Raw genomic sequence first — 22,341 nt, 5'->3', positions numbered from 1 at the left:
GAACTTTTCTATTAAAGAACACATAGAACTCTATTTATACAACAGGGAATCAGACCTTCCCCCAAACATTCCCCTGTAGGAATTTTTCAGTTCTATGGACCAATCCAGCTCTCCAAGGCTGGATTGGACACGCTTTCATCGGTAAAGCTGGGTGATCCAGCAAACCTGGAACAGAACTGGTCCAGGATTAGCAAATAGCAAATGACGCTGCAGAAATCCATTCTAGGTTTGCTGGATCACCCAGTTTCATTTTTGAAAGTGTATCCTCTCCAGCCTTGGAAATTTCATTACAAAAAGTGGTAACCCCTCAAGCCACACTCAAGCTTGAATTGAGGGCTTACCTGGTCCTCACGAACCTGTGGCATCTTCCAGCGATGCGGGCCTGGCATCTGTGTCCACTTGGTGATGCCCAGCCGGCATCGGAGTCATGTTAGCGATGCCCGGCATCTGTGTCCCCTGGTCTCGCAGCCGGTGTGTACACGTTGGAGGCTAGGGGATGCAGATGCTGGGCAGGCATGTGATGTGTGTTCGGGCGGCGTATGTGCGTCGGGGGGCGGGACCGGTGGGAAATTTAAAATTAGAAGTATTTTTAAATGCCAAATGTACCAATTTGATATTAAAAAATACAAAATAATAACCAGGGAATATTTTAGGGAATGTCAGATTCCCTGTTTTATAAATCTCCATACAAATCTGTTTGATTCTATTCACACTAACAACTCCTGTTTGAAAATGGGCAAAATGCACTGTGATAAATATTGGGAATGCAGATAATCTTGTGCACAAATGAGTGAATATTGAATGAATTTTTTGTTGAAGCAATAATAAATACAGCTTTTTTTTTATAGATTTAGGGCATTTAAAAAAAAAAAAATCTTTAAAAATGAGAACAATTTCCTTAAGCTACGTACACACGTTCAACGGTTCTCAGGGCCAATATTGGGCGAGAATCTGGTGTGTGTACAGCGCTTGTCCATACAATCGTCCCTAGCAGATCCAAAGACGATGGACAACTAACGATCCCAATGCAAGGGAAGGGGGAGACGTGCAGCATGATGCTGCTCCGTCGCTCTCCCCTCTGCATAGAGCAGAACGGTGCTGTATGTACAACACTCGTTCATGCATCGTGCTATGCTAGTCGTTGGAAAGGATTGTGAAAGATCTAATATTGCATGTGTGTATGCGGCTTGATAGTTGTCACTGAAACAAGCGTCCCATGAAGAACAATGGTGTTGAAGCAATGTAGAATGTGATTTGTCAATCTTCGGGTGTTGTGTTGCATTTTCCTCTCCTTCCTATTGTGTGCTGCTTCCCCGCCTCCTAGATTGTAAGCTCTTTGGGGCAGGGTCCCCCCTCCTGTGTCACTGTCTGTATTTGTCATGTGCAACTCCTATTTAATGTACAGCGCTGCGTAATATGTTGGCGCTATATAAATACTATATAACAATAATAAATTTTTAAAAAAAGCAAATTTGACTAAAATAAACCTAGGAGAAGTGTAAACACTTCCAAACATAATAATAAATAGATTTAAAATTGTTATTAGCAATCAGGAAACCTCTGCCCCATAAATGAAGCCCTCACTGCAAACATGCTGCTGTAACTTCCTGCAATAAATGTGTCCAGTCACTGACTGTATTATGTAAAGCACAATGTCACCTCCATGTCAGGGCCTCAGGCAGCCATTGGCTGTGCACGGAGTCTGTCTGTGTTTGTGGGCGGGTTACATATACAGCTCACTGTACGGATAGACGTGAGCGGCCTGTGCTGCTAGGCCGCAGTGAAGCCTCGGCCTGGAGTAATCGGCGCGGCCGGCGATGGGGCCCTTACTGCTCCGCGTGCGGGGGCGCCACCTTTGCTTGACGGGTATCCGGCGACTGCTGACCCAGAGCGGGACACAGGGCAGCCTGGTGCAGGTATGAGGCCTATGGCTGGGCTCTATGTCATATTTTATTATGAATGTTTATATCTGCAGCACAGCAATGAAGGACTATGCCCGGCATTATAATAAATGTCCCCATTTACTTAGTTTTAAAGATTTGCTTTTTAAATTAGTTTCTTATTTTATGTTTAAAAAGCAAAATTTATTTTATTTTCCTACATGATAAAATGTTTTGTTTTACTAAAGAGGACCTGTCACCTTGTACCATGTGTTAAAGCTGCAGAGCGCCTGTCATTGTATAGGGGACATTCTGATTATTTTTAGAAGTTTTGCTGACTGTGGGTTTCTTCACCGGTGTCATTATTATTACACAGTATTTATATAGTGCTGCCATATTACACAGCGCTGTACAAAGTCCATAGTCATGTCACTAGCTGTCCCTCAAAGGAGCTCACAATCTAATGTCCCTGCCTTAGTCATTAATGTAGTCTAAGGTCAATTTTGGGGAGAAGCCAATTAACCTATCTGCATGTTTTTGGGGAGGAAACCAGAGTACCCTGAGGAAACCCACACAAACACGGGGAGAACCTGCAAACTCCATGCAGATGGTGTCCTGGTGGAGATTTGAGCCTGCGAATAAGTGCTACCTGTGCTGCCCCTACCCTGCCTGTCATCAGGCTGATCTTCATTTGTGTAGAACCTGCAGCGATGAACTGGTGCCCATGTGCATGAATTACATCATCCCGACATGGGAAATGACATTGGCGGAAGACTCCAACCATGGAAGAAGAGGGAATAAGGATGGGGGCACCGGATACCAAGTGGAGATACCAGAGATCACATCATTGGAGGGATCTTTTTGAAACTGTGTCTGCTATAATCTGTAAATATACTGTGATATCTGGTGGGTTTATTCTATTTTAAAACCAGGGAGGCAGCCATTTCTGTTTTTTTCTTCTAGGGGCTTGTGTCAGTTTGGGCATGGGTTGCTTGGTACCAGCTTTGGACACCTTTGAAATAATTTTACGGGCAGCACGGTGGCTCTGACCTTTGCAGCGCTACGTCCCAGGTTGAAAACTCAGCCAGGACACTATCTGCATAGATTTTGCTGGTTCCCCTCATGTTTGTGTGTGTTTACTCCGGGTACTCTGGTTTCCTCTTACATCCCAAAAACATGCAGTTAGGGTAATTGGCTTCCCCCCGTAAAGTGACCTTAGACTGCATTAATGACTATGGTAGGGACGTTAGATTGTGAGCTCCCTTGAGGGACAGCTAATGACATGACTATGGACTTTGTACAGCACTGCCTAATATGATGGCGCTATATAAATACTGTGTAATAATAATAATAATACTGGCAGCTGCATTTATTGAACTTCAGATAACTAGATAAGTGCTATACACTTATAAAGGAATGCAAAACCCTGCCTAACATGAAGAAAAGGCACATCAATACCGGCCTTAAAAATGTTGCTTGTCTATGGGACGACCAAAGGCACAAGCAGTGTGGCAACCCCACTACTATAAGGGGTAAATGCTTACTTAGGTCTAAGGGGGGTGTAAAGGGTTACTTATTCTCTTCCTCCTGCATGCCCTGCTCTGTTCTACCAGCAGCCTCCTCCATGTGCTGCAGTTGCAGCCATAGACATCAGACCCAATGACGCAGGACTCACCCACAACCTGGAGCATCAGATCCAAGCATGTGCCTTTGCCCTTGAATGGGAATTTATTTTGGGATTATGGACTCAGCTTTAAAAGCCCTGTTACTCATTTATAAAATTGCATGTAAAAACAAATCCATAAATATATTTTTATTATCTCATGTTCCTATGGGATTTCTAGAAAATGTGACTTCTCCAAAAACTTTGAATCCTTTAGCACAGCCCCCTCCCTTGGTCAAAGCCCTGGGAGTAGCTGATTACTGTCTATGCTGACCCTGCTCCTCTGCCTCCAACCTCACTACATGTGATCATGTAGCTGCTAGGTAAGTAGTAAATTAGAAAACGCTGTATTTATCGATGGATGAATGATGGTTCCTGACTGCTTTCTTCCTCTGGGTCTGGCATCTTTTGCTTCAGGTTTTAGGACTCCTGCATCCTGTAGTTGTACTATCAGTGTCACCCGGCTCCATTCACCTAGGAATGAGACATAAGTGTGCACTGTATAATTTGTGTACTGTAGACATAAGAGATGCAAGCAGTGTAAGTACCTGGATGTAAACCTGGCATCAGACTCTTGTAGTTCCCAGGGTAAGAATGTGAGAGTAAGAATCCATACAAGGAGCCAATCCAGTCACTTGCTGCTGAAAAGCATGTTGATGGGAAGAGAAAGCAGAGTGACAGTGCAAAGGGCTCATCACTGTGCTGCTCCTTCCATACAGTCATAGGCTGGTGCAGGTCCCAGGGTATAGAGTAAGGGAATGATATTGGCCATCAGACTGAGCGCACCCAGTGGTATAAAAAAGGATTTTAGAGGACATGAATTAAAGGTGAATATTACAGCAATCAGCTGTTTTTTTTTTATATTGCGCTTTTGACTTTTATCTTGGTTTTATTTTTTTTTTTTAACTATAGTTGGCATCAACCTGATAAACAAGAAATTTACTTTTTTAAATAGGAACAGCAAGTCCCTCTCGCTCATATTCACCTTGAATATCCCATGCTGTGTTTCCTGAATTTCGTTGCTGGTTACCTAGAATTGTTTTATAGCCAATGAACAAATTTGCCATTTATTCGTTCTCATTGCTTTGCTTTGTATCTTTCTATTGCAGAATTTGCTATGCAGAAGGATAACCCCCACCTGCAGGGATATAAGCAGAATCTTAGTAAAGCAGCACATCGCCAGAGATCCAGTTCAGCTATGGAGGCTACTAGGTTGGTTCTTCTTTAATAACAAATAGAAGACCATAGAGCTATGTCTATATAATTTTTCCGTTATCTTTATTTTAGGGGGAATTCATTTTTTTCATACCACCGAATTAAGAAGACAAGAAAACAAAAAGGACAATTCAAATAGAAGTCAACAAGAGGATGATGGTATGAGAACATATATTTCTTTATATTGGTTTTGAAGAACACACAGTGATCTTCCTCCCAACCCTCACTTTTTCTCTAAGGCTACATATACAAGCTACAAGACTGTCAACCAAGATAAATGATCTTTATCACCTTGGGAAAAAATCTAGCATATGTATAGCGGTTGTCTGATTTTGCTCACTGATCTGTTCCTATGTATCAATGAACAACCAAGTGGGAACGTCTCACCCCCTTTCACATCCCTTATTTTCCCCTTTCTCCCTCACCAAGAACTGAGCAATGTGCTTTGTAATAGTGTCACTGGAAACGATCAGGAAACATCATTTTCATCATTTACATGTGTGAACATAGCTATACCTCTATTGTCAACCCTTTCCAGAAGTAGCTAATGCTTATCAACTCACACCAAATTAAGGATCACTCTTGTTAACTATGAGTAATTTGCTCATCATAATCGAGCTTCCATTTTTTTTAGGACTTGCAGGGTTTTTATTTGGTACATTGTTTAAAAAAATTATGCCTAGGTTTTTTTAAAGGCCTTTTTTTTATATGGTTTATAACTTTCTTTATGTGTGAGGTGACAGAGAAAATAAACAATCCTCATGTGATCACCTTGTCATTGAGATCGCATTATCCAGAACTGTGCCGATTGTTTCCCCACCCCATTTTTATATTAGCTTCTCGAACATATAGAGAAAACATAGCGTGGAAAAAGAAAGGGGTGGAAGTGTGAGTTTCTCAGGGCTCCATTGCTTTACCGGATTCAGTCAGTCCAACATTGTGTACATGCTCTCAGAAGGAGGAGCACAGAGAGAACTTCACCAGCATGTTGCTGCTTCTTTATTTTCTGTTTAGCAGACTAGGGTGCAAGCATCCACTAGGAAAGCATGCCCACAGCAGTAATATTTTTCTATATGAAATGATTGTGTATCCTTACCATGTTTCAGGGTGAGAAAGGTGTTGGAGCTGTATGCATAATGAAGCTCTGTAGCTATAACTGTCAAGTGGGCAAATAACCAAGATACTGACTTTTTATTGTGATTGTGCACCCAGACTTTCTACTTTGTGTGCAACATGTCTGGAACAACACAGGAGGTCTTTCTGTTTTGGTGAAAATTTTCTCTTACAGTGCAGATTATGTGCTGAGCTGCAGATTGGGAATGGTTTTAGAGCAGTGGTCACCAACTTTTGGACCTCAAGGACTAGTAGATCCACAGAATCCGCACCGCGCAGGTGTGGGGAGCCGTGTGTCGCTCAAAGAGGAAGAAAGATCTGAGCTTGCAATGGGAGAGTGGGTGGGTTGTGTCCACACAGGTGACACAGTCCGTAGCTCTGGCCGGTGCGCCCCCAGCGGGGTCCCTCTCCGGTCAGAGCTGCAGACCACCAGTCTGCGATCGCTGTATTAGAAAATGGTAGTCCCTATTTAGGGTTGGCATATGCTCTTGGCGGTATAGGGAACAAAAGCAGAAAAGCGGAATTCCATGCCTGTGCCTTCTCAGTGGACCAGCAAATCTTTCTCCCTCTAATGAAATTCTAAAATAAGCGACCATAAGGCCATTTTTGGGCGAAATAATAAACCCAAACCAACCTCTCTTACCAGTCATGCAATTCTTACTCCTCTGAATCTGAATCAGGTCCTTTGCCACCACCTTTCATGGGTGAAGAGAACTTCAAATCCCACCATGCCCATGTGCCAATGGCAGTCTCTCCCCTTATGCTGCTGCATCCTTTTCTGGGTCCCAAGAAATCCCTCTTTTGACACCCATAGAAAGTGCCTATGTCTCTTGCGGACAATCAAAATGAGAAGAATCAGGGTTGCACTGGCGTGTGACTGTAGCAAAATGGACATTTAGGCTTTAACAAGATAATTTATATTTGAACCAGACTTTTTTACTGTCAGACTGAATTGTCTTTGGTTATGTGGCGCTCTCATCTCTGACTGTACATTTTTCATGTTTCCTAGATGACAAAAATAATCGAGAAAATATAATGGCCACACTGTATCGGCGATTTTTTGCAGTCTTGGTGGTGTTTACCTTACTCAACTTCTTGGCTAGATTTAACCAAAATACAGAAGTCTCCTGGAATGACTTTGTAAATGAAATGTTAGCCAAGGGAGAGGTGGCACGGGTGGAAGTTGACCCAGAAACTGACTGCGTGTATGTATATCTCTATAATGATGCAGTGCTTTTAGGCCAAAGGGTGAGTGAGTCTTATCTCATGTTTTATTATGTTTTGTTCCTAGCTAAACACCTATGTGCCTTCCTATAGACCTTATAGCAACAAATGGGCTATAAAAAAAGCCCTCACTGAACTATGTAGCTGCAGGCACTGTGGTGCCATTTACCCTCAAAAATCACAACAGAGACCTCCAAAAGTTGGTTGCACTTGGTGTCTGAACCACCTGCTGTTTACATTCAAAGCAGGGTGCCAAGGTCCACACTGTCAGAGGAACCATGGAAGAGGGGATGAACTGTGAATTTAATAACTCAGTTGTGAAATTTAAGGATCAACTGCCCCAGAATACCTGCAGCCACAAAGAACAGTGAGGGTTATAAAGCTCATCTACTGCTTGTTAAGAATATGGAAATATAGAAAGATCCGCAACCTGGACACAGAGAGCCTAATTTATTTCTTGTTCCAAATAAAGATTGGATATTGTAAAGTACTTTCTATAATATAGTAAATAAGCAAATAAAAGTGAATTAAAGTGAATGCGCATTTTAAAGTGAGATACTGGTATGTTTCCGCCTCACAGGTCAGACCTAGTTCCTACAGATTGAAGGTTGCAAACATTGATAAGTTTGAAGAGAAGCTGCGGGCTGCAGAAGATGCCCTAAACATTTCATTGATGGATCGTATCCCTGTTACATACCGACGTGTTGACTTTTTCGATAAGTATGGCTAGTCTTTCCTTTTTAGCTGTTATTGCATAGTTGCATAGTTATTGGCATTGAAACTGGTTATGATGGTGAATGGAGAATAGCAGCATAGTAAATCATGGATGGTCTTCTTTTTATCAAATATTTAACCACAGTAACCAATCAGATCTGATAAAGGGAATTTAAGTAAAAAAAGCGGAGGAACAGTATCTAGTTATCTTTCATGCACAATATAAAACTTCGGAGGATGGGTAGGAGTCACAGCTTTCATCCATTCATATGAGTATCAATTTTTAGGCTTGAGCTGCTGACCTCCTGTAAGAGGAAGAGAAAATGGAAACCATGAAAAAAAAGAACACATAATAAAAATGTTTAATGTTTAGTTTCCAAAATCTTTATCTTTGCAGTGTGGCTTCCCTTGTACTGCAAAGGTTAAATGCCTATTTTCATTGAGGAGAACATGAAAAAGCTCATCTTATTATTACACAGTATTTATATAGCACCATCATTTTACACAGTGCTTTACAAAGTCCATAGTCATGTCACTAGCTGTCAGAGGAGCTCACAATCTAATGTCCCTACCATAGTCATGTGTCTTTAATACAGTCTGTCAATTATTGGGGGGAAGCCAATTAACCTAACTGCATGTTTTTGGAATGTGGGAAGAAACCAGAGGAAACCCACGCAAATATGGGGGGAACCTGCAAACTCCATGCAGATAGTGTCCTGGCTAAGATTTAAAACTTGTGACCCAGCCCTGTAAAAGCCAGAATGCTAATCACTGAGCCACCGCGCTACCACCCTATGTTACAAATCCAAATCCCTCCTCTCCATTCACCGATCATTTATAGCCTGTTCTCTCCAGCACTATGTATGCTGGTTGCAGACTTCCGACATCATCACTGTACAATGCAGAACCAGCAATCCCGCATTCTAAGTAAGAAGGCCAAAGCACTGTCTGTAACCCAGTGTCATGCGTGCCTGGTGCTCCACTTTTGCCTTAGTAATGAAATGACCAATTGTACATTTTTAACATTCTTTCTGCAATATTATGCTATTGTTATGTTATTGCTGAGAAAAGTCGCTGTCCAGTGCAGAACATTAGGTCATCACCTTCATACATACAAAATTGACAACCCATTGTATATGTTACCAACTTCCTACAGGCTGTTAATGTAAATCATATGGAATGTGATATGTTCCGATTATTTTTGTGGCCATTATTGATCTCTGTATAGAAAATTTTACAAAGATTTCACATGATACAGATACCGATTGAGGTGTCTTTATTGCACACCCTTACTAATCACAATTGTTACAATATGTATAGTAAACTTAAACTTTTATATACCTTCTTGCCTGCCAGCGTTACTCTTAGCATTTTTTTATTAAGAATGCATGTATGTTTTTGTCCTGGATTTAGTGTAGTTATTGTTGTATTCTTATTATTATTACTTTATGTCATTAACTAAAATTTTTATTATTTGTTCTTCCCCCCCCCCATCTTACAGATTTAAGTATGTTATAATCATAGGTGTCTTGGCTGCTGGCGCACTATACTTTCTATTACGGGCATCTGGAATGACAGGCCGCCAAGGAGGTTTCAGCGCTTTTGTAAGTTGCACATGAATGTATTGATCTTGTGCTTCGTTTATTCTGCTCAGTCTAGTGTTTTCCTTCCTGGTGTATCGGTTTATGGTCTCCTAGGGAAATACTAGAAATCTATTAAAGTGTATGTGTAGCCAAGACTTTTCTTTGGCTTGCTGTGAATAGACAAGAGAAAGGTTCATTCTGCAGCTATAGTCTCTGCTGTCCTGTTGTGTTTTGGATTTACCTTCATTTGTTGTCCTGGTGAACCCAAAATGAGAAAAAGCCTTTGCATACTTATGATGTAAAGTCTTTACTGCATGGACAGATGAGTCTTTCTGTGGTGCCCGGGTGACATGGACACTTCATATAGCCCTTCCGTTAGGCTGAGTCCTCCTAGATTTTTAGATTGATGGTGTCACAAAATCTCTGTCAGGTTTTAATGCTGCCTTTGTTTATTTTCACTATTTGTCCTGGAGGGAGCTGGAACCAGACAAAAATCCAATATTTTGTGGCTTTAACCAAAACAGGAATCAATGGCAGAACAGTGACACCAGTTAGAGTAGCAATTTTCCAAGTAACAATTTGAGTTACTTCAAATTGTAGCATATCATTTTTTACTGTTTTTTTTTTCAGTTTAGATCAGACCTAATGACTGTCTTAAGACAAACATTTCATATATTTCAGTTTACTAGTCCTTAGATGTGGTGGCTGCATTTGTTCGTTACATCACAGCCAACAACAGCCATGTAAACATCATTGGAGTTTCTATTATTGACAACCACCCAATGGGAAAGCTGTCTACTGTATGGCTTACCAATGGCTCATTTGATGATGTTGACATTAACTAATCCCTAATTAATGTACAGCACAGCATGATATGTTGGCACTATATAAATACTGTTTGATAATTTTTTTTTTTTTTTTAGTAACTACCATTGACAGTGAGTTAACTGCTAAGGTATACAGCAGGCAGCGTCTAATTCACTGGTGACTGCCCATGGGAACTTTGCCTGCTTTATACCTTAATAGTGATCCCACAGCTTATTAGGAACCATTGGCTGTGACATATGAATAAAGTATACAACGGGCAGTGACTGATCACTGTGTGCAGTTAAGAACAAGCTTACAAAGTTAGCTCGACCAACAGTGGTACCTGGTTTTCATAGAATCAACCCAAATGACAGATATTGCAACAACAACTCCATTCTCGTGTTCTTTTAGGAACAATTTTCTATGAAAGATATCATCAATTTTTTACCTTAACAGAATAGAGGATGCTTAAAAATACACAAGGTGATAAGGCAGGTAGGCTATTGCATACGAAGCATAAATTGTTGCAGTATAAGTCATCATATAACACTGCGTTAGAACTTTATAGGCCATGATCACATGAGCGTTGAACTCCCGACAGTTTCTGGGGTGTCAGCTTGTACTGCTCTCTCTTATAATAATCTTTTGAACCATTCAGCCTTCACTTATTTATATTACTTCTTTCTTCTTTAGAACCAGCTGAAGATGGCTCGATTTACTATTGTAGATGGAGCTTCTGGGAAGGGAATCTGTTTTAAGGATGTTGCTGGCATGCATGAGGCTAAGACAGAAGTTAAGGAATTTGTGGACTACTTAAAGGTAACTTGAGCAGCAGTGAGGAACATAGAAAACCCACACTAAATAATATTTTCTTTGCTGCAGTACTGTGTGTCAGCCATGTTTTTCTTCAAAAATTATTTTTAATTCACTTTGGCTTATCTGTTACACTGATCACCTGCAGTTTCTGCAGTCACATCTTGTCAACATTCACTTCAGTGATGGCTGAGGGACATTTCTCAGGGCGGGTTTCTTGATGGTAACAAAAGTAGAACATGCCTTTGTAATATGCAAGTCTAGATGTATTCCCTATTAGTAGAGTGGAGGATAGGGATAGTGTTCTCACCATATAGCAGAAAATATAATACAAGGATGTCTAGTAGCAGAGTTGCCAGGAATTTTAATTTAAAGCTAAAGTGTAACTACAGACAATTTAAAAACTTATGCACAATGTACATAAGTAGTAGCAGGTAGCATTAACACAGCAGATTTTGTTTCTGTCTGTAACATAATTGAACAGTTGATCTTGTCAGTAAATTCCTTTTTCTTTTCTCTATTCCCTTTACTATATCATGGTGTTCAGCCACTAATATGTCACTGATATGTGACAATCCATATTACATTACCAGGGGTGCTCACAATGGTCCACTTTTAGTTTTACAGGTTAACCATTGTTTCCAAAAGAAAAAAAACTGTTGCTTTAAGGTAAACTTTAATTTAATTCACTTTTACTAAAGTTCCATTTAACACTAGACCATTATTTATGGCTACTAGGTAGTAATGTATACTGGTGGTCCGTAGCTCTGGCTGGTGCGCTCCCCAGTTGGGTCCTTCTCCTGACCCCGCTCATCATGTCCCCCACTTTTGTTGTGTCCACAGCCCTGCGCTTCTGTCCACCCAGGATGTTTAGCAAGCAAGTCTGAGCCTGTGATGGGAGAGTGAATGGGTTCGGGCATCATGATGTCACTCCTGAGGGAAGTTTCTTCCCTTTTGAGTGACACGTGGCTCCCCGTGCATGCACTGTCCAGATTATTTAGTGGTCCATGAGGCCTGAAAGTTTGGCAACCACTAATCTAGCTGACTTGCTGCAGCTTCTAAAAAAAATTGTAGAGGCGCACAGAATCCAGTGAAACCAGAGTCAGTAATTTCAGGAGAGGAACCTATACAACACCGCAAGAATGAAGGCAAGGCTGGAGACCAGCTTCCATCATTATGAAATCAACTGCATATATTTTATTTTATGTTCTAGAGCAGGGGTGTCTGGCCCCCAATGTCCTTTTTTCTGGCCCCCAAAGTAATCTAAATATGAACTGCAGATGGCCCGCCACCGCATTGAAATAGCGCCGCTACTACAATTCCCGGCATCACTTACGTCTTTAGACCAGCTGGCTCTCTGCCTATGCGTGGCCCCACATTAGACTGTTTTATTGATGCAAATAATGCCAGGAATTTTAGTAGTGGCGCTATTTCAATGAAGAGGGAGTTTCAGCGGCGGGCCACTTATAAGAGCACTCCCCCTCAGCTGTACTTTTCCTTGCTACTCCAAGGCATAGACTTGAATGGTTGGATTTTCATAGAATAATATTATTATTAATATTGTTAGCCTGTACAAAAAGGTTACCATTGAAATTTAACTCAGAAGGCCACAAATAGAGAAGGAGGCATAAGATTTTTATTAAATTAAAAAAAAAATGTATGGCTGTTTCTTTATTATAAGCTTGTTCCAGATTAAATGTGAAGCAAAACCTCTTTGGTTCCATATGAAAAGCGTTTATATCTAATGAGAAGGAAAAATTTCCCCAATTTTTTTAAAAATCTTCAAGGTTGGCCTGCGACTTTGTCTATGTTTTTAATTTGGTCCTCTGTGAGTTTTGTGTTTGACACCCCTGTTCTAGAGCAAGTTAGAAGCAAGCTGTTACAGTGTTTCATCACTGCCAAAAATATCCAGATTTTCTTTTGTGTATGAACCTCTCTTTAACACTTCCTGCTTTGATGGTATTTATTTTATATAGAATCCTGAGCGATACCTACACTTGGGAGCCAAAGTACCTAAAGGTGCTTTACTTCTCGGGCCACCAGGATGTGGAAAAACCTTGCTGGCTAAGGCTGTAGCAACAGAAGCCCAAGTGCCCTTCCTGGCAATAGCAGGGTCAGAGTTTGTGGAGGTGATTGGAGGTAAGATAATACGTGGCCCTTAGGAGCTCTTTGTAGGTAACCCCCCCTTAGCATTTGACATGGCTTTATTCTATGTTATGGAGAATATAAGAGGTAGAGCTTTTCCAACTCACCACGGCATTATTGTACTGTGAGATTTGAATATAGTAATTATAGCAGGGGTTCCCTGAATCCCTGAAAGGTATTTGAGACTATTGTAGACTCATAACACTACTAAAAGCCAAAAGAGGATTATTCCACGTGTGAAGGCTGCCACCCAGTGGCTGGAAAGTATAATGCTTATACATGTACCAGAATCCTCAGTAGACCTTTTATAAGAAAATACATTTCATTTGGAGTTATTATTCTAATTGTATAATTACAAATCCAATCATAAAAATCTCATATAAGCTGTTACATGTTATTGCAGCACGGGTAATCTGTTTTCCTTCCACATCCCAAAAACATGCAGTGAGGTTAATTAGCTACCCCCCCCAAAAAAAAATAATTGTATTAATGACATATGACTATGGTAGGGACATTAGATTGTGAGCTCCTTTGAGTCACAGTTAGTGACATGACTATGGACTTTGTACAGCGCTGCGTAATATGATGGCGCTAAATAAATACTGTGTAATAATAATATTATTAATATAAATTTACCGTTTAATAATAAAAAATAATAGTATATCTTTGAAGGTATTATTCTGTTTGATTTTTCCATATACGGTATGTCCTTGTTCAAATGTATCCTGCTAAAGTGGAATTAAACTTGTTGATGGGTTGTGAGCTTCTGCTATAATCAGCAAATCTGCACAGTATACTTGACAATTATAGCACCTATTTTGTGCTGTTGCCCTGCAGCGACTATATGTCCAGAACCAGTTATCTCTGCAAAGATGGGTGCTTCCATCTTCACTGCTGGCTTCACGGCAGATTTAACTGGATGATGTAATTGATGGCGAGGCTGCACACGTAGCCTAGCCCCTAGCTACATGGCACATGTTAGTTTAGAATAGACACAAAAAGCCACCAAGAGCCGAAGAGTTCGTTATTTGACAAAAGAAACATTGCATGTCTGGTTTGTCATATAGTACTACCTCCTTGTGGTTGTTTGCATTCTAAATTTGGATTCACTTTAGGTAGTGACAATTGAATCTCAAATGTGCTAGTGCGTTGTCAGGTTCACCTCTGGTACAGGCTACAGGTAACTGTGTGGACACATACTAAGTAGACCTGGCCCACTCTTGTCTCCATCTGGAAACTATTGCAATGTACTGATGCTAATTTTGGGGTGAGTTCAGATAAGGGTGGAAAAATGGCTTTGTTAATAATTCACAGTTCTTTAGGAAAATGGAAATGCTTTGTAATAATTCTTTTCTTTCCCAACAGGCCTTGGTGCTGCCCGTATGCGCAGCCTTTTCAAAGAAGCTCGAGTTCGAGCTCCCTGCATTGTTTACATTGATGAGATTGATGCTGTAGGAAAGAAACGATCCACAAATATGTCTACATTCTCCAACACTGAGGAGGAACAAACACTGAACCAGCTGCTGGTAGAGATGGATGGTAAGACTACACAATTATAGTGAATTTTCTTAGATACTTTGTAGGCTGTGATCATAAATGTTTGGTTTGTATCTACTCATTATACAAACTTTGTTTTCTCTAAAACTGCTGTAGGACTGTGTATCTCAAACCTGAACCAATTACATTATGAAAAAAATCTATTGCCAACATACATTATTACAAACGAAGTGTGCCTTGGTCAAAGTATATCTGGAGGATATGTAGGAATTAATCACATTCTACTGCACTTGTTTATATTGAGATGATTTACAGCCTTGAACCAGTGTAGGCCATACCCCAGCATTTATATCCACACAGCATAAAGAGCTTTCCATTGTCAGAAGAGACCATTAGATCTCCTCTGGCAGGGATCCTTTTGCACTTGTGTCAGAACTATGATTAGCTGTCAGTGGCATCATTCGAAGATCACATCATTCAGTGACAGCAGGGCCTTTGAGCTAGATGTCCACATTGCTGCAGCTTCTGGTTCCATGGTGCTGGGTTAAAATAATTGTAGATTACCAAGAGACCAATTATCCTGTTTTTTATTTATATTACAGTAGAACCTCAGTTATCCGGCACCCACGGGGATGGCCGATTCCGGATTAATTGTATTTTCCGGTTAACTGAGGTTACTCTGAAACTGAGGTTTCTCAGGCATTCAGTACTGGACTTGAATGGGGAGACTTGTCCCTCTATTCACATCTAGTGCTGAATGCCTGGAAAAAGGGATGACACTCAAGCATCATCAGGGTTTCCCTTTTCCTAGCCAATCGCGGAGCGTAGCTCTGTTCTGCTCTCCTGGTTGCTTCCGCAGCCATCTTGAATGCAGAACACATGCCACAGCTTTGCTAGGGCTGCAGGAGCAAACAAGAAAGTGGAGCTGTTGGGTGCAGGTTATCTGAATTTTCTGGTTATCTGAGTTCCAGATAACCGGGGATCTACTGTATATACATCAAAGATCATGCAAAGATATATGGCCGCTTCTTTTTTTTTTTTGTGCACATTAGCATTACAAGCTCTCCATGACTGCTTGTAATGGGGCTGTAAGTGGAGGGGGTGACATCAACTATTACTGGAATTCTCACCTTTGACATTTGCAAGAAATATAGAAAAAAACCGTCGATACAGGACACCGGTGCTCGCCCATAGCTGTATGATTCATGTTAGCTAAGCTTGTCTTCTAATGTCTCTGGCAGGTATGGGTACCACTGATCATGTGATAGTGCTCGCCTCCACCAACAGGGCTGATGTTTTAGACAATGCATTGATGAGGCCTGGAAGGCTGGACCGACATATCTTTATCGATCTTCCCACATTACAGGTAAAACTGATTCTGTTTTGTCTTGTTTCATTATTCACGGTACAGACTTTCTGGTTGTTGATTGATGCCAAAATCTACTCTGTATTCTAGGAAAGAAGAGAGATTTTTGAGCAGCACTTAAAGAGCTTGAAGCTGACTCAGCCTGGGACCTTCTACTCCCAGCGTCTTGCGGAGCTTACGCCAGGATTCAGTGGTAAGATTGCCATCCTGACCAAATCCCTAATAAAAAGGATTCAATGGTTGGCTATAGGCATTCAGATTTATAGATATTATTAACAAGCAGCTTTAAAACAAGTAATAAGTGAGAACAGCATCCTTGCAGCCTTCTAATGAAAAGAAAGATGAACTAAGAAGGTTAGTTGAGCAGCTTAGATAACTTGAATAATGTCGGCAGTGACATTGCAATCTCTAATGAACTGCTCTGCAGTGTCTGCAGGTACAGAGGTCAGGCAGGGTTTGGTAAAAGCCCAATTTATGCTTGTTAAAAAAACAATATGCAGACATTCCATATGTGACCCACTTTTTTGTATGTTGGAATACTTTGATTCTGCTTTTCTTGGCCATCACACTGTGAGGTATAAAAGAGTATTATTAGTCACTAAAATGTAATTGGAAGTATGTAGCATATACCCACCTTCCTGTAGTGATTGCTTAGACAATATATATCGTAGGCAGGAATACTCAAAACATTGAGGTGAAATGGAAGAAAACCAGGGATCTTTGCAGGAAGGTCTCGCTGTCACTACAAAAACAGAATCTTTCATCAGTTTGTAGATCACATTCAGGTTGAGCTATTTTATTTATATAATAATTAAAAGCATGTATCTTCGTTTTAGGAGCTGATATTGCTAATATTTGTAATGAGGCGGCTCTCCATGCAGCACGGGAGGGCCATCAGTCAGTACACACCTCTAACTTCGAGTATGCTGTGGAAAGAGTCATCGCAGGTAAGACTTCCTAAAGATTACAATTTCTTCAAGATATTGAGTGTCCAACACAGATTACATATTAACTTATACTGCCACATCCCTATTTTTTTTTAGGGATTTTAATAAATTAAAACAATTTACACAATTTATTATAACAATTACAACTAAAAAACAAAAAATATTTAATTAATTAAAAAGCTTATATTACTTTTTATGTTTTGTATGTATCTCAATTCTTGCTTGACGCGTTTCAAATGCGAAATTTTGTTTTAATAGGAGGGGTAATGTCTCCCTTTTTTATGTTAATTGACAAGAGTCATTACTTTAAGAAGTAACCATGATACAGTATATTTCATCTATAAATTAGGCATTTAATTTATCATTTATATTCGAAGCTGCACTGGTGATGTCGGTACCAGTGACTTTGTGCTGGGTCTGAGACTGTCTTAGCAGCCATTGTTTTTTTTTTTTTTTCTATTGGTATTGTCTCTCTTTTTCTACAGCCTTTGCCAGAATGTATGTGAGGGCATTGCAGGAGGCCTAGAAGCACTGGATGCTGACCACTGTGATCTTACAGCCAAGCTGTGAGCTTGTAGTCCATCTCTGTAAACAGGCACAGCATGGTTATACCAAGTGCAAAATGGATTATTCAAAATTTACCCCAACCCCCCCCTTCTAGATCATGTTCTAGCATTATTTTTTCTTTTATTTGTAGTGAGAGTTGGATAATATTGCTTTCGGTGTCCTTATCAACAAGCCTGTAAAATCCCTACAGGGGCAGCTGCTGGGAGCTATTGATATAGGCACAAGACCACAACTACATGTCCCATGACCCCCTTTCCTAGTGTATAGGCAGGGTTTGGGGAGTCAATACAGCAGCAACTTGTGCTGGTAAAGAAGTCAGTGTATGTATGTACAGTTGAACCGCAAGGGGTGGGAAAGACAGTTCTGTAGTCCAGTAAGCAGAATTGCTGTTGAGCTAAGCATTCATGAAACCTCTAAATTGGTATGTGCATGCAGGTACTGTCAAGAAAAGCAAGATCATGTCGAAGGAGGAGAGGCGTGTGGTGGCATATCATGAGTCTGGACATGCTCTGGTTGGATGGCTGCTAGAAAATACTGAAGCTGTAATGAAGGTGAGAACATCATATACACTCTGTCTTTAGATAGAAAAAATGTTATGTATTTTGTTGAAATCATTAAATGTTTTTATAAATGCAGATTGTATAAGTTGTACTTCTTGATATCAGTTTAAAGCCCTTTATAGCCACAAAATTGAGAAATGGAAGGCTAGCACTAGGAATCATTGAAACACTACATGTGTGCTGACCAATTGAGGTTGGAGGTAAATTTAGGTAATGATTGGACATACCTTTTAAAGTGGCAATATAAATATCCTTTTGACAAACGTTATTCATGTTTAAAAATAAACTTTTATTATAGGTTATAGGACTCTGAAGTTTTATGGTGGACCCAATTGTGTGCTTTATTTCTGCAGGTGTCTATTGCTCCAAGAACCAATGCAGCACTGGGGTTTGCTCAAATTTTGCCAAGGGAGCAATATCTGTTCACCAAGGAACAGCTGTTTGAGCGGATGTGTATGGCTCTGGGTGGCAGAGTGGCTGAGGTCATCACATTTAACAAAGCCACAACTGGTAAGTGTGCAATCAACCCAAAACCTAGTTTGTCATTGAATGCGATATGTCGGCTGTAAAACTACTCTGCTAATTCTCTGTGCTGGCCAAATGAAGCAAACTTATGTGGGGACCCAGATAAGTAAATGGCAGATATAAAAGCTGTGTACAATCAGAAATGTGTATCATGTGACTTGCTTGTTGTGTTGTGCAGGAGCTCAAGATGATCTAAGGAAGGTGACTAGGGTGGCTTATGACATGGTCAAACATTACGGCATGGTACCCAGCATCGGACAAGTGTCATTCCCAGATGACGAAAAAACAGGCATTGGGAAACGACCATTCAGCCAGGGGCTTCAGGAAATGATGGATTATGTAAGTATCAATGCACTAATCAATACAATGTGAGGCAAATACTGCTATCACAATCTTTTTGTCAGGCATATGGTAGATGAATGCATTCTTGTTAATTGAAGCAACCATGTTAAGACAGTAGGCAGGATGTGTGCAGATACAGAGGCTGGCTTTATCTTTAGAGATTGGAGACAGGCCTAAAAAAATACAACCCATCAATCCATTGTTACCCTGAGACTAATGGGCTTGGGGAAGTGGGGTGGACATTATACAGACCTAACATGTTTTCCTTGGTCTGGCCAAGACTCATTTCTGTGACTAAGGCTGGGTACACACATGCAATAATTGTCATTGGAAAGGATCTTTCACAATCTTTTCCAATGACAAAAGACTGCACGATGAATGAAGGAGCTCTGTACATACAGTGCCGATCTGCTTTATGGAGAATGGAGGGTGAGAACGACGGAGTGGCACCCTGCTGTGTTCTCTTCCCTTCACTTTCATTATTATCGTTCGTCGTCTGTGAATCCGCCAGGACAGTCGCCCATACAACAAGTGCTGTACACAGACCAGATTCTGGTTCGATATCAGCCCTGAGGGGATTATTGGATGAAAACCATCTGACATGTGTACGTGGTCATAGGTAAGCAAATACTTAGACAGTTGAAATTTATATATGGAAAAAGTTATTTGTTAAATAACTTGTATTTCTGTGCAGCCAGTCCTTTGATCTAGACATCTATTTAAGGCAACACAACCAGGTCCTTGGCACCAGCACAGTTAAAAGCACACTCAAGCCTGCCAACTGAAGGAATAACTGGCTCCTGATACTGCCCCCTCCTAGATGGCTGTGTTAGTAATTGCAGAACACTCATTTCAAGACAAATGCATGCACCTACAAAAATATTTTTTATGGTTTTTAGTAAATTATATAACCTAACTGCATTAATATCTTGAGTTCAGCTTTAGGGTTGTTTTCAATAAGACTTCTAATAATCAGCAAAGAGGTAACCTAATCAGTTTGCTGCTCATTTACTATCCAGTTAGCAGGCTTGAATAGTGGTGTGTTGACCAAACTTTTCTACTATAAAAACAAAGGTCAAAGACTGGCACCTATGAATTCTTACAGTTTTTCTTTTTTTTTGACTCAGGAAGCTCAGCAGCTGGTGGCCTCGGCTTTTAAACACACAGAGAAAATACTGCTGGACAATAGGGACAAATTACAGCTGGTGAGTATCAAGTTATGGTTATGTATAGTGTATCAGATCTTCTCACTCACATCCTTGTATAATAATGGTCAGAAATTAATGAGGGGGGGTTGGGTTATTCTTTGTGAGATAACACAGGAAGCTGGTAGTTTAGGTACCAAGTCCGTTCATAGTGAAGTAAACAGTGGAATAATTGATAAGAACCGCAAAAAAGTTTGCTTTAAGGGCCTCCAGAATATCATATATACTCAAATCTAAACTGGTCTGAATATAAACCAAAGTACTTATGTTTACCTGATAAAATAGGAAAACTACATTGATTTAAGTAAAAAAAACTTGGGGCACAAAAGGTGTCTGTCACTGCTAACACTTAAAACCATAATCCACAGAAATGCCAATAAAATTTAAATAAAAACATTTATGGTGTGGTATTTCTAAAACATTTATTTGGGAAAATTTTACAAACATTTAGGGAAAAAAAACGAAAATCACAAGGACTCTGTTTTTTCCTTGTTTTCCCATTTTTCCATCATCTTTGTATTATTACCCCATCTGTCAAATACCCATATTTTGTGTCCCAACTTTTCAGTGACCACTCAAAATCAGCCGGGTGGTTACTGAAAAGTGCTTGGTGGTGCACCCAGCTAAAAGGGGCTGGGGAGAAAATTGCAGATGCTGTTTATGCTAAGATGTTTCCTGATTTGTGATTTTAGCTGGCTGATGCTTTATTGGAACATGAAGTCATTAATTACAGTGACATTGAAGCACTTATCGGCCCACCTCCACATGGGCCTAAGAAAATGATCGCTCCACAGAGCTGGATTGAGGCAGAGAAGGACAAACAAGACACTGGAGAGGATGAGCCACGCAGGCCACCACCCCCGAAAGACATGGAAAATGATACAAACCTATCCCCTGTGTGATAGGGGCTACATACAATATACGGACTTTATGTTCATACTTGCATCACATTAAACTGAGAAATTGTTAATTTTATTGTGTATAGTTTTGGCTAACTTTAAAACAATCTGAAAGATCAGCATTTGTAGTCTGCTAAAATAGAAGTTCAATATTATAAAATTTTCTACTGGTGACTGTCTTTATTTACATTATACTGAATTAAGCTTTCACAGTTATTTTTGCTGCATCCTTCATGGTTCACCAAGATTTTGCTGGGTGCTTTAGGTGGTCCATCAAGACATGCATTCTGTATTTTATCTGAAACTATTTGGAAGCTGGCCAAGCACTTTGCAATTTGATTTGACAATCTCCTTTATATTTACTAAACTATACAATGCAGAGTATTTTAATTGTAAATAGAAGGGCTGATTTAGGCAGGCCATCACATTACATAGTGTTGGTATATCTGAAATTGTACATTTAGAATATTTTTGTGATTAACTAATGCTGAACTCCAAGCAAACCAAAAATACACAGAATAAATGTCTTTTTTTTTTATCAATAGATTTGTATTTCTGTCCATCTTGTTCTGAGATTTACACAGCTCTGCCACTGCATATCCCTGCCATTCTGTGCAGTAGACTTGACTTTTTTTTAGCTGCAGCTAGGAAGTAAAACTAGACTTCTTCCCTCTCCCAGCCTGTGATTAAATAGTGAAAGCAAAGTTGTGGAATGATGATGGGCTGATCTTGCTCCCATTACTTTTAGCAGTGATGCTTGTTAGTATATGAGCACTGAATTCCAACTGATTGTCTCGTTATGTGTATTCTTCTTCTGCTGGTTTGAGCTCTTCAATACAGGGATTACAAGATGCTGATATCAAGTCACAATTAGGTAATTGGGTTGCTTGCATAATACACATGTATAATGATGAATTAATGTTTACAGAGCTGAATTTTTTTGCATCTTTTATATGTACCTGGAGTTCTGCTTTATTATGATGAAATCTGACAAACATACTTGATTTGCTAAAAATACTTTATCTGACAACTAAACATTAAGTTGAAGTCAGAGGTCACCTGAGATCTGACAATTACTGTGCTATCAGATGCCCGACTTTCTCTTTCTTTTGAGAGGGCACTGTGCCAGCTCCAACAGAGGTTGGAAAGCATCAACTTCAAAGAGGCTGTTATATTATGCACACCTTAATTTATTTTAATTATGACAGCCACCAATTTGCTTTAAAGCAAATCTGTAATGACAAAAACAGCAGCTGCTATTGCTGAAAATGCTAAT

General features: G+C 40.1%; 1 protein-coding gene across 1 annotated transcript; it reads left to right on the top strand.

Moving 5' to 3' along the window:
• Positions 1 to 1,709: 1,709 nt before the first annotated feature.
• SPG7 (SPG7 matrix AAA peptidase subunit, paraplegin) lies at positions 1,710 to 21,225 on the top strand. Its single transcript, XM_072422622.1, has 17 exons — positions 1,710 to 1,916; positions 4,653 to 4,755; positions 4,831 to 4,917; positions 6,881 to 7,119; positions 7,676 to 7,815; positions 9,311 to 9,413; positions 10,893 to 11,018; positions 12,989 to 13,151; positions 14,523 to 14,696; positions 15,896 to 16,020; positions 16,111 to 16,213; positions 16,857 to 16,967; positions 17,970 to 18,085; positions 18,448 to 18,604; positions 18,798 to 18,958; positions 20,089 to 20,166; positions 20,859 to 21,225. Exons 1-17 carry the CDS (start codon positions 1,818 to 1,820, stop codon positions 21,066 to 21,068), a joined length of 2,295 nt encoding a protein of 764 aa, XP_072278723.1. The 5' UTR covers positions 1,710 to 1,817; the 3' UTR covers positions 21,069 to 21,225.
• Positions 21,226 to 22,341: the final 1,116 nt, after the last annotated feature.

Source organism: Pyxicephalus adspersus, chromosome 9 (genome assembly GCF_032062135.1).
Source record: "Pyxicephalus adspersus chromosome 9, UCB_Pads_2.0, whole genome shotgun sequence".
Taxonomy (NCBI): Eukaryota; Metazoa; Chordata; class Amphibia; order Anura; family Pyxicephalidae; genus Pyxicephalus; species Pyxicephalus adspersus.
Note: the sequence above shows the minus strand (reverse complement) of the source record. Positions and strands in the feature narration are given on the sequence as shown.